Source organism: Echinops telfairi, unplaced genomic scaffold, assembly GCF_000313985.2.
Source record: "Echinops telfairi isolate 266 unplaced genomic scaffold, ASM31398v2 ScPeMD7_7439;HRSCAF=8477, whole genome shotgun sequence".
In the NCBI taxonomy this organism is placed as follows: domain Eukaryota; kingdom Metazoa; phylum Chordata; class Mammalia; order Afrosoricida; family Tenrecidae; genus Echinops; species Echinops telfairi.
In genome coordinates, this window is record NW_022111339.1 from 521,824 (window position 1) to 535,171 (window position 13,348).

A 13,348-nucleotide genomic window follows, 5' to 3' on the forward strand; every position below is an offset into this window, starting at 1 on the left:
TGCTCCACTCTCTCCTCCTCCCCCTTCATCTGCTCCCATGTGCTCAGATCAGATATGTCCCTCTCCCGGAGCTGCAGATTCAGTGCAGTCCTCTGAAATAAATTCTTCTGGGGGGAGGGGCAGGTGTCCACATAGTAGTTGGGATTGGGACCAGCCCCTTATACCTCTCCACTGGTTCCCTACTCCATGCTGGCATGTTGCATTCACATCTTGGAGCACTGGGTTGAAGTCTGGTCCTTCTTTCCCTGTGGAGATATAGAAAAATACCCTCCCCTTGGGTGGGTTGGTGCCCTGTGCCCCCGCTACCCACTTTTTTTTTCTTCCCCCCCTCCTTTTTAGTTGGCTACCATATGTATCCCTGGATTTGGTCTGGCTGGGTCTGGAGTTTTTCAAGGAAAGCGGGGAGAGGGAGGGCCGTGCTGCAGCGGCCAAGTGTGTGGCGCAGGGTGCAGTTGATCAGCCCTGGCAAGCAGGTCCGTTTTCAGGGAGTCGGGCATCCCAGACATTGTTCGTCGGTCTCCTCATTTCAGAGGGGCAGCTGCTGACCTCTGGGATGTGCAGGGAAGCAGGGCCCTGACCAGCTTCCACTCAGCCCAATCAATGTTATCTTTTCTTTGTTTCTCCCTCCAGTGTTGCATTTATGACACTTGAGACTGATAAAACTGTCCAGCTGAATCTGTGAATTAAAGAAGCAGAGTTTGGCTGGAGCCCCAAGACCCGCCCGGTCCACCCCTGTTTGTCTTGCTCAGTGCTTGTATTGTGTTTGGACCATCCATCAAGAATCAGAGTGATTTCCTAGTGGTGTGTTAGACGGACTAACAGGGGGATGTTTATTCTTCCAACTGGGGACTTGGAGCAGAGGGGCTTACCCCAGAGTGGACATTCACGGCTAAGTCGAAGCGTGTGAAGAGGACTGAGGCCCACCCAGGTGGGATGGTCAGCAGCATCGTGGCGCAGCTAACAATGGGCCCTGTTCAGCTACGGATTACGAATGAGGAGTGGTAATCATATTGTTCATTAGGGTTACAGTCACTGCTATGGCTACCATTCTCAGGATACAAGGGGAAAAAAGGCCAAATGGGGAGGAATTAAAAAGGAAACAAAAATTGCCTAAGTCAGTGCTTTAATATTGTCCTCTTCAGATGGCTTTATGGTATTGATCATATTTTTCCCTGTCTGTAGAAGATTTAGGCCATATACTGTCTGAAGCCTGTCGATGGGTAGATTAGCCGAGTTGAAGGGTGGTGTCCCTGGGAAGTGCACCCCGTGCATTTGACGGCTGTCTGATGAAAAGTTGGAGGTTCAAGTCTACCCAGGGCACCTCAGAGGAAGGCCCTTTGGAAATAAATCCGTGCTGAGAGACCTTATGGGACACCGTTCCACGCTGAGGTTCACGGTCGCCCTGAGTTGGGGCGGACGTGATGGCAAGTGGTGGTTCAGTGGAACACTCATTCCACGGACTCCCGGTGGGAGGGGTGGGAAGGAAGCAGAGGAGTCCTTGGGCTCCGTGTATCGGAGCCAATGTAAACGATGTCTCCAAGATTAACTGTGGACTCCTTTCTCTCCGTATGTCGGCCAGGAAGCCATCTTTCATCCAGCTTTGAGGAAGGCGCCTGCTTTGCAGGTTTCTGTGTTCCTGAGGAGACAGAAGTTAAGAGTCTTTCATCTGGGTGTTGACTCATCCTATTGGAGCAGCTCTCAATCCTCTTTAAAAATTAATTTGACTTTAATGTCTAGTTATTTAGGACGAGGCAGAGCTGGGATTACCTCCCACCAGGGAATGTTGGTTTTCAAATGGCCATTGTGTACAAGCCTCTGAAGCTCCCTGGTGGCAGTTACTGCCAGGCAGCCCCTGGTTTGGCTGAGCTGGAAGCAAGATCTAAGTCTTCAGGACCACACAGCCTGATTTCACAGTCATCAGCCGGGAGAATCCTTTGTTCCAAGCCAGCCGTGGGCTACTGCCTGGCAAGCTTACCGCCTTTCCAAATGCCATCCACCCAGGGAAATTGAGCTCAGGGGGAAGTAAACGGAGAACCAAAAGCCAACGCAGTTGCCATTGACTTGGCAATGGGTCTACCCTGTTGTGTGTGTGCTGGGCCTTTCAATGGCTGTGGCCTTTCAGAAGTAGATCGCCAGGCCTTTCTTCCAAGGGTCCTCTGGGTTGACTGGCCCCTCCAGCCTTTCCATGAGAAGCTGGGCACGTTACCCTGGGCGTCACCCATGGGCACCGTGACCGGAGGGTAGAACGAGTATGTTTTTCCTTAGGCTCTTGAGGATTTTCCTCGGCTTTTGGTGATGCTGAATGTCATGAAGCCTTTTGCTCCCTAACGTAGGAGTTTCTCATCCTGGTTTTCCAATCGCTCAGTCCCACTCAATTTTTCCAAGTTGTCCAAACCTATAACAAAAGCACGAGTTTTCATTCATCCTCTTTTTCCTTTAAGTAAAACAATGTGGTAGATTGTGATTAGAAGAGCAGAGAGAAAGCAGGCAAAGAACTAAATGTCATTGGAAGTTACTGCCCTGGTGGTTAGATGCCCTGCCATATCTGTAAAGATAAAACAAATGTCATTCGCAGCATGAGCCACATGTAGACCCCAGATGTTGGCCTTGATCCAGATCACGCCAGCCAGCTGACCTCAGACAGCAGGCTGGCAGGAGCTCTTTTCCGGTGAGGCAGACATGGTCTAACTCTACCCCCTTCTCCTTCTCTCTGACAGATGGGGAGCTCTCCATAGCCAACGACGACGACTCCCTGGAAAACGGGCAGTCCCTGAGCTCCAGCCAGCTGTCCCTGCCTGCACTGTCCGAAATGGAGCCAGTCCCGATGCCCAGGGGCCCCTGCTCGTATGACGGGCTCCAGCCTTCAGACATCATGGACGGGACAGGTAATGCCTCTGGCAGGGTCCAGCGCGTCCCCAGAAGGGAGCATCCCAGACCTCCCCCCGGGTTGGATTGGAGTTCTGATTGGAGCCACGATGAGGCTGCGCATCTGGGAGTCTGGATGACACTCACCACGGAGAGAGTCCTAAGTATGCAGCAGAAGGAGAATGTGTGCGTGTTTTCTACTGACACGCAACAACCCCATTCTTTGATTTGAGCACCCGTCTCCCCTCCCTCGTGGAAGATGTTTATAGTCATGGCGGTACAGTTAAAGAAGTGTCTTCATGACTTGACTCTCTTTGAAGAAGGTGGGCCTTGTCTGTACTACTGATGGTTTGTCATGCCAGCGCTTCATTTTCTAACACTGCTTTGGGTTCAGATGGAGCTGAATAAGCGTGCACTTCTACATGGTGCCTGTCTGGTTCACCTCCTTGAAAGGCCCAGGCAGGCTCTTTCACCCACGTCCCACTGTACCACTAGATCCTACTGGGTACCTTGTAGTCTTCCTGGACAACACAGGTGTGCCAACTTATCTGGCTTACCATTCCCTTTTCTTAAAAAAAGAAAAGAAAAAGAATTACTTCATGCCCCCTCTGACAATTAAAGACTTCTATCCTCTATAGCCCATAATCCAAGGTCAAGTGTAGGTCTCTGCTTTTGCAGCACCCCACCATCCTGATACTGCCCACGTTGGGAACATTGCACCGGGAGATTTTTTTCAGGTTACCTGACTGATCCAAATTCGTCTGAGTGAACAGCACACCTTCTCTGCAGGGGGTCCTGGGGGTCCTGATGAGGGCTGGGTACCGCTGATAGGATGGGGGTCTAGGAAGGGACCTCTGGGGATGTCCAGTGCATGGGTGGAAAGCTTATGTCCCCTCCCAACCAGGCCCCAAAGCCACGTCAGCAGAGCTCGCGCGGGAAGAAGGGGGAGAAAGGGGTGTTGGCACAGAGTTCATTCCAAAGCTCCACTTGGGGACGCGGTGAGTCACTGCTCCATCAGTGTGCCACCCACAGATAATAACAGTGCCCCTGAGACGGGGCAGAAATTGGTGGTTGTGAGGATGATGTGCGGGCCTCTGTGCCACCAGGAACTGCCCTGCTCCGTTTAGGAGGAAGAGGGCTGGAGGTGGGGAGTGGCGTGGAGGAGTGGCCTTCTCAGTGTAGCAGAGATGAAGGCCGGAGGGTGTGCAGTTGGGGTGATGTTTTTCTCCCCTAGGGGATCTTAAATTGGTTTTAACTTCAACCTTCCTCATGACATTGCCGTAGGGACTTTGCAGTGCGGCGGCAAAGGGGCCCGGGGCCCAGGCCAGGTGTGTGGCACCTCTCCTGGCCATCCAGAGGTGCCCTGTTGGGGGGAAGACAGAACCAAGCCAGACAGAGAATCCAGACCAGAAGCCCCCAATTCTGGGGAGTTAGAGGCAGGGGTTAGAATGAGGGAGGGGGAAGATGCGGATGTGAAACCTCCTTCCCCTTTTCAAAGCATACAGGAGCCAGGAAGGACACCTGCTGTCCCCGGGATGCATATTCCTGGCTTAAAGTCTGCTGCCAAGGGTGGAGGGCTCTTGAACCTGGAGGGGCAGCCGCCAGAGGCTGAGGCAGCAGCTGCCTCCTCCTTCGTTCCAGAAGTGGGAGCAGGCCCCCAGTCCACTCCCTCTCCAGCCCCCGCAAAGGATACCCAGCCTGGAAGGAAAGCGCCGGCACCTGGTTCTGATTCGGTTTTGAGAGGGTGTTTTGTCTGGGAGCTCCCCGCTCCTGCATGCAGGCCGAGCACTGCTGGGTCAGGAGCCACATTTGTCACCATCTCGATGCTGCTTTTGAGGGTCTTGAGCAAGTGTCCTCTTCTGTCTCCTCTCTCCTGCGCTTCCCGGCTCTCCTGTCCCTCTCCTTGGGCTGCCCTGTTACCCCACCCCTACCCCACCCCACCCATCACACCCTCACCCTCCCCCGTCTCTACTGGATTTCTGACATCTGCTGTCTAACTCTGGGCCCGCGCACGCACGTGAGAACAGGTTAGGTGCTGCTGACAACGACGATGGTGCTGGCCGGCGTCCCTGTCCTGTGTCCCGTCCCGGCCGAGCTGGCCGCTGCAATGCCGTCTGTGTAATGTCTCCTGTCTGTCATGTGGTTGTGTCCTCAGTGTCTGAAGAGAGCCCCTCTGCTGGGGAGTGTGGAGTCCTCCTGTCCCAAGATCCTTCCGCCAAACCAGTCCTGCTACTGCCCCCAAAAAAACCTGCTGCTTTCTCTGGAGACCATGAGGAGACCCCAGTGAAGCAGCTGTCCCTTCTCAAGCAACCCCCTGCCCTGCCTCCCAAACCCATTGCCAGGATTGTCAACCACTTAACAGGTGAGTCTCAGGGCTCGGGCCCTCCTTCCCTTCAAGGGATGGCACTGGTTTCACTTGTTTGATCTGAAGGAGCCTGCTGTACCCGTGGTGGCTCTGTGGGGTGCCGGGCTGCTCTGTGTGCGTCCCCATACACGCATTTGTCCCGTGGGTTTGTCAGGTTGTGTCAATCGAGAAGCCACACACACACACACACACACACACACACCAGGTTGTCCCATGCTAAGAGCCTTCCGTGGCATGTATCTGTGAGTATGTGCATTTATATTTCTGTGACGAATAGGGTGCCGTTTGCCCATGAACGTGAATTGCAATTAACTTCAACATCTTGGCACAGACAAAGAGGAGCACCTTGTAGCTTTCAGTGAGTTTGTCGGGGCTTTGGGTTTTATTTACTTTTGGTCTTGAACTTATTCATCTAAAGCCAGTATGTTGCTTCCATTGATATTCATTTTGGTGTGTTTCTTCTCTTAAAAAAAACAAAACAGAAACAAAGCATTGTGGGAAATCTTTAAAAAGCAATAAAAAAGGAACATTGACCTAACATGATTTTTAAATTTATTCTTAATGTGTTACTTAATGAACGGACCTGCGATGATAAAGGAAGACATGGATTACAATTGTAATTAGCTGTACATGTGCAGGGGAGAGAGAGAAGGCTTTCTACTCACGTGAGGCGTTACGATCGCCGAGGTGCACAGAGGCCGTTCCACTCTGTCCTGCGGGGTTGCTGCGAGTCAGCGTGGACTCGACGGCAGTGCGTTTGGGATGCAGGAGCGCGCGGAGTCAGGGTGGTGGGATGGGCTGCCCATTGCACTGCGAAGCACAAGGTCAGCGCTTCCAGCCCACCAGTGTCTCTGTGAAGGAAAAGATGAGGCTGTCTGCTCCCGAGGATTTAAAAGTCCCGAAAACGCACAGGGGCGATTCTCCCATGCCTTATGGGCTCACTATGATTTGAATCAACTTGATGGCATTGCGTTTGTTTTTGTATACTTTGGTATAGGAATCTAACGTCACTGTGTGCTTGACGCTTGCGGTATAATCAGAGATTCAAAGATTTATGAGGGTTAGTTCTTCAGCCTTAATAGTAGTTCCACTTGACACCCATCACCTGCCTCTTTGCACTGTGTGGTGTTTTTTACCAACAGTAGACAGGTAGGCCCTGCTTCGCCTCCCTTCAGGTGATGTGCCCCTGCATGCAACTGCGATGATATTGTTTTGTTTGCTGTTAAGGGGAAGCAACTTAGATAATAATGTGCTTATTCTTTCCTCCTAAGCGATTTAAAGCCTCCAAGCCCCCGTCCCACCTCCACCCCAGTGAATGAGCAGCTCCTGGGACTCTAGGGCACACCCCCATCCCCCACAGCACCTCCTCCTATTTCTTTCCCTGGCTTCATTCACCAACTCCCTTCCACCGCCACCCACCCCCACTCACCGCCTCCTCTCAGGGCAGGGCAGCACCTGCCATGGCTCTTCCACTCCTGCGAGGTGTAGGCAACACCAGCTGGACCATGGTGCTCATGGGCTCCTGGTAAGGAGGCAGTGCCAAAGGGCGGCAGCAGCCACAGCACACCCAGCTCCTGCGGCCAGACACATACACACACACACATCATCATCATCATCATCATCATCATCATCATCATCATCATCATCATCATCACAAAGTCCCAGTCTAGCTAACAATGATTGAGCCCAGCTCAATCACACACCCAGTAAGACCAGCCTCTTGAAGTCCATGGAGTCAGGGCTCAGCTCACTTTACCCACTCTGCTCCCACAAGGTTTTAACACCATAGGCTGCTCAGGGATTTTCCTACGGATTAGATGGAGTGTGTGTGTGGGCGGGTGGGGGGAGCAGTTTCACACAATGTCCAAATCTCCCATAACATCTTGTTTTGCAGAAAACACCCTGGAAGTTAAGGGACACACCTGTATAATTGATCTCCACAGCATTGTGTAAGTGGAATGAGGGTGGTGGTAGGGAAGAATGTTCACCTATTTTATACATAGAAAGTTGAGCTTCAGGAGAAGTAAATGTCTTTTCTAAGACTGCCTGGAATTCCACACCAGTGCCAAGATGAGATGCAGGGTGTCCCAGCTTCTGGTCCTGTGACTGCTAGGATGTCTCTCACCTGGACCTAGTTTCATTAGAATCCAATTTGGGGACAGGGTTGTCAAGCTAATCGATTCATAAATACATCCACCCAAGTCAGACTCTGGGATTTCAAAGAGCAAATTTCAATTTAATGGAACCATTTAATACATTGATAGCATTTTAGTTCAGTGCGCAAAATTTAAATTCATAGAAACCCACAAAGAGGAAAAAAGCATTCAAAAATATAATGGATCTATCTATCTTCTTACCCATCCACCCGTCCACTCATCCACCCATGTATCCATCTACCCACCCATCCATTCTTCTATATCTCTCTACCAAAAAAAGAGAGAGAGAAAGAGTATTATTGTCTATGTTGTCTTATCGAGGAGCTCAGGTGGTGTAGTAGGGGGTCTGTCAGGCTACTGAGCAGTTCAAACCCGGAAACCACTGCATGGGAGAAAAACAGGGCTTTCTATGACTATAAAGAGTTGTAAACTCAAAACAACAGTGGCAGTTCTGCTCTGTCCTGGAGGGTAACTGTGAGTCAGAATCGACTCAACCATGACTTTGGTTTTGTGGTATATTGTCTTATTGCCTGTGATATAGATAGATAGATGATAGATAGATAGATAGATAGATAGATAGATAGATAGATAGATATAGATATAGATATAGATATAGATATAGATATAGATATAGATAAATACTATAGAGAGTAATACTTGCCATTCAGGGCAGTCTGATTAAAAGGGTTATAGGAGAAACCTGACCGTGAACTCTCCCCAAAGCATGGGCAGCATTTACAGAGGAGGAAAGGGCATTTCAGGAAGGCGCGCTGCAGATGGCCTTGACTGGCCCGCACATCGCAGGCTCTCCTGGCCCAGTGGCTCGTGGAGGAATTTAGCTGTGACTCTCCAGGCAATTCAAACCCTTTGGACTGTTGTGAGCAAGAGGATCCTAGAGTGAAATCTAGCCTCTTTTCCTGTGTCCCTCCGTGGGATGCGTGCACAGAAGAGGATCGAGGTCCATTCAGAGAAGCCAGGGAGCCAGCCTGGGGGTGTCCTGAGGAATCCCTGTTGGATTAGGCAGCACTGTTTGAGTCAGAGAGACTGCTTAGGGGCGGGTCCAGTCCTTCAGGTACGACGTCACCAGGATCCGTACATAACAGTGTCTTCAAAGAGATAGTATGGACCAGTGGATAAGACATTGTAAAAGATGAATTGACAGGATTTCTTCACTGCCACCACCCATTAATTTATCTCAATTGCTAATTCATAGAGGCATGCTTGCACTGCAGCTATGAACCCTACAGCTTGGGGGGCCTGGTAGCCATAGAATCCGTTTGCGATATGCAGGGACCGAACAGGATCTAAATGAGCCCAACCGCTGTGCCTTCACTGGCGCCTCCCGGGCATCCAAAATAATCAGACTCACTGCCATCCAGTCGATCTGACTCAGCAACCCTCTAGGACAGGGTGGAACTGCCCCTGTGGGCTCCCGAGATGAACTCTTTATGGAGAAGAAAGCCTCCTCTTCTGCTTTTCAAACTGCAGCCCAATGATACATCACCATGGCTCTGTGAGCTCCCCCACACACCCCCATACCCCTGGTACCATTACAGTATGGGTGGCCCTCAGGCCCACATCGCCTGGGTCGCCTGGATTAAAGTGCACGAAGGCCTCATCATTAATGTCCCTCTTCAATAGGATAAAGACAAGACAGGTAGAGGTGCCAGTAGATTAATTAGACTGGCTTAATTTCTGTAAGTGAGCAATCAGTCATAATGAGTCAGCATTGCCATCAGTCAGCTGCAGTAACCAAGTTCTGTTACTGATTACTCCAGAGACAGCTGGGCTATGTCAGAAAGAATTAGGAAACTAAGACTTGGAGATCTGGGCTTGGCCATGACTCAGAGTCTGCCCGATGTCCATTGGTGGCATCCTCAGTTGGTTCAAACAGTTACCGTGCTGGGCTGTGATCAGAGTGTCCCAGGAGTGCCTCAGAAGAAAGGACTGGCTGTCTACTTCTGAAAGAGCATCGAAAGCGGTCGAGTGCAGTTCTCTGACACCCGAGTGGGCCCATGAGTAGGAATCATCAAATCAGTGGCAACTGGTCTTTTAAAGAGAGACTTCTGTTCTTAGCGTGTCTCAATGTTTGTTTTCCTTGTGGACCTTTTTATTTTTCAAGAAAAGCAGGGTGGGGGGAAGACAGAGGGTTCGTAGCGAGGACTGTGGTGAGTGGCCTGCAAGGATTCTGGAGGAATCATGGCCCTGGAGGAGGGCTTCTTCCAGACTTCGGGTCAGAGAAAGAAATGCAGGGATCTTCCTGCTTCGGCCCTTGCCTTCTCCCTCTCTGGGAAGCCACCCTGAACTTGGAGAACCATTCACCTTGTAGAAGTTCTCTCGTCTGCAGCCGAGAGAGAGAGAGACATTCCCTCCCTCGAGCTCTCATCCTCCTCCTTCCCAGGGCCATGCTGCCCTGTCTCATCGTCCCCAACAGGAGCAGGCACGGTGGGGGTCACGGTGCTGGACTTCAGACCCCCCTCCTCTCTGGAAGCGCAGTGCCCAACAGAGCTGGTTCATAATGAAGATCGTCTGAGGGAGATGGTCCTTACCATGTGTCCCACGGGGATTGATGGGTGACCCAGGAGGAAAGGGGGATTAAGGCGGAGCCACCATCCCTTCCTTTCTGAGTCTTCCTGGTTTGTTAAACATTGCACATACGGTACCTGGGAGAGGCGCCCACGGGTGCCTGCTGGATGATGGCCGATCATCTTCACAGCAGCTGCCCTTTCTTAGAAACTTTGCAGCAAACTGGGGGCTCAGGGGGTCATCCCTGTTAGATAATGAGATGGTAAATGGCGTGGTGGAGGACCTACCACTGGTAAGAGATGAGATAGGCTTTGAGCGCATTTTGCTTGACTGCACAATCCTCATGCAGAACCACTAAGTACACCAACCCTCCAACAAGACACCTGTTCCTAAAATCCAGGGAAACCTGCAAGAGCAACGTCTTGTGGGTCCTAGCTTTGCATGCCTGAGTCCACCTAAGAAATGGAAAACCCTACCCCTACATGTTCGAACTCCAGACCAGTCTTTTAAAACATCATGCTCTCCACTGAACTCACCTTTACATGTGAGGACTATCAAAATGTCAAGGGATCTGTGACCTTGATACTTTGCATAATGGGCATAAAGAAAGAGAGAATATAATGTGTAAAGGCAGACCTGAGCTCAGCAGGGTTAGAGTTGGAAGAGCACACCAGAAGGAGCCCAAACCCAACCCAAACTCGCTACCATTGAGTTGATTCTGTCTCATCGTCACACACACACACACACACACACACACACACACACACACCATAGGACAGGGTAGACCGAGACTATAACTCTTTATAGGAATAGAAAACCTCATTCTTCTCCCTGGGAGTGGCTGGTGACTCAAACTGCTGCCCAGCACGTAGCCATTATGCCACCAGGACTCTCTGAGAAGGAGGCAGTGGTGTGACCATCAGGGAACAGAGCACATGGGGCACCAGTAGAAGGAAAGGAAACCATCCCTGGTCCTTGCAGACAAGCCCATCTGGTGGTGCGAACCTGCCCGAGGCTGATTTGCACGCACTATCTTTAGAACCAAAATGCAAGTTAACTGAACTGCATCATCAGAACTCGGTTGATTGCTAGTTTCAATGTCACCAGTATATTTGCAACTGCAAATTTACCTGACAAACAGCACCCCAACCCCGGGGTCTTTCTCAGCCCAGCACTTAGCCTGTCTCCTGAGAACCCCACATCACGTGCTTGTCAAAACAAGAGCACTGCGCCTGTTGGTGCGGCTGTGGCTCTGTGGTCATTGTTGCTGGTCCACAGTCACACTCCCACCGCTCATTTCACGACCTTTGTCTGTCTCTCCGGTTGCCCCACCACCACCACCGACTTACTTCTCCCTAAACCCTCACCCCTTGGTGTTTTTCTCTTCTGCCATCCTCCGTCCCAATCCTCGTAGAATCAGTCCTCTAGCTGCCTCCACCTCCGCCTGTGTCTCCCCTCCCACTTCTCTGCTCCGTGGGTGCTGCCAGGAAGCGGAAGGTCACACAGCCGTGCCTTGAGTTCCATCTGTGCCTTTACATGGCCAAAACGACTAGTGATGTAGAAGCCCCCTAAGGAGGTTTAGGGGTGACACCCACCTGGTGAGAGATAACGTGAAAGGACGGGGGATCTGCCTGAACTGAATGTTTATATCCATTGCCCTATTAACTTTCCAGTCTTAATTTTCTTTTCGCAAAGGTAGAAATTCTTCCATCAGTGTATGTGAGGACTGTCTGTTGATTAATTAGAAGGTATTTGGAAGGGAGCACTCTGCTCTGACCTCCATGATCAGAGCCAAGGTCATAGGCCCAAAACCAAGCTCATCACCATTGGGTCACTGCTGATTCATAGCAACCCCTGTGGGCTTTCCAGACTGTAATATTGACGGGAGTGGAAAGCCCAGTCTTTCTCCTGCCGAGCTGCCAGTGGTTTTGAACTGGTGACCATGCGATCGCAGCCCAACTTATAACCACTACACTGCCAGGGCTCCAGACAAGATCATAGCAGAATATCTTTGGAAAGGGTGTGTGGGGTGGGGCGGGGGCGGGGGAGTGGATGTGGAGGATGTGGACGGAGCCCTGTTGGGTTGGAAAGGTGATTCAGCAGTTACACGTTGAGTGTTTGGTGTTTACAGGGTACCCAGATAGAATCTACAAAACATGTTCAGGCCTTCCGTGTGTGAGCTGTTGGCAGTTATAAGCTCCAAAAAATATATAAGGAGGTATAGACTTGAATTCTCAAGAAATTCTCTTTGGAAATAGATAGCTAGAAGCTATGCCCATGTAGTTCACATGCCCAGTGGGTCATCCACGGCAGACAGTTTCAGGGGTGCTTCCTGACTAAGAAGAAAGGCCCCGTGATGCTCGACCAATGGAGCTCCATGGACCAAGCCTGGCCTGCTCGTTTGGACATGTCATCAAATCAGTTGCGGGGGGAGGGGTCAATGACTGGGGACAGGCAGCCTGCTCAGTGACTTGGATGGCCAGCGAGGGGGTGGAGGCCCTCAAGGGAGCTGGATTGGCATCACGGCACACCAGTAGACTCATAGGGTGACGTGTGCCCAGCAGTACTGTCAGTCACGTCTGTGGTTGCCATGAGTTCGAGGCCGCTCAATGGCTGTTTAAGGTTTTGACACAAACAGGAGGAGGAGGTTATTGTGAAACAGAAAGCAGGCACATGCGTCTAAAACGCGTGAGTGAAAAAAGAGTGGGGGGGTGGGGGGGGCACGTGCTCCAGAAATACAAATATAATTCACTTTGGCAAGCATTGTGGGCTCCTTGGAAGGTACTAGTGAAAGGCCAGGCTGAAAAGGCAATTGAAGCAGAAGTGCGAGCGCCTCCGATGCCCGGAGGAGGGATTTGACTCTGGAGGAGGAGGGCCGTCCTGGTGTGTTTGTAGCTGCGGCTGTTTGCTTCCAGCAAGCATGCCTGCCTGAGGTTCTAGCGCACAGGTTCCCAAGCCCTTTTGGCTTGCCCACCCCTTTTCAAGTGAAAAATCACTCAGCGCCTTTCTCTTGGCAGTTAAAACCGTTTGTCCTATAGCCACAATCCAAGATAAGATCTAGGCATCTGCTTTGATAGCCCCCCTGGGGCCTGCCAGGAGCCCTGGTGATGTCATGGGTCGGCACAAGATTAGCAGTTCAAGACTGCCAGCGGCACCGATGGAGAAAGAAGAGGCCTTCTAGTCACACCGAGAGGAGCAGTCTCAGAACCCACCCACAGAGGGGTTAGTGCTACTCTGACCTGCAGGGTCGGTATGAGTCAGCATCAACTCCCCGGGAGAGGTTAGCTTGGTTGAGTTCCAGCAACCACCAGGGCTCGCTATCACCCACTTAGGGAAACACTCCTCTAGGGGAGGAGATTCTGTTCATGGACTTACAACTGGATGGATGGATGGATGGATGGATGGATGGATGGATGGATGGATGGATGGATGGATG

The 13,348-nt window shown here is 51.2% G+C and overlaps 1 protein-coding gene across 1 annotated transcript in view; it reads left to right on the forward strand.

Moving 5' to 3' along the window:
• The window catches only part of PHACTR1 (phosphatase and actin regulator 1), a 609,657-nt gene that overhangs the window by 489,908 nt on the left and 106,401 nt on the right, over positions 1-13,348 (forward strand). Inside the window, exons 6-7 of the mRNA XM_045298679.1 lie at positions 2,718-2,885; positions 5,021-5,227. Of these exons, the coding sequence (XP_045154614.1) occupies positions 2,718-2,885; positions 5,021-5,227 (375 nt within the window). The remainder of the gene's footprint in view (positions 1-2,717; positions 2,886-5,020; positions 5,228-13,348) is intronic.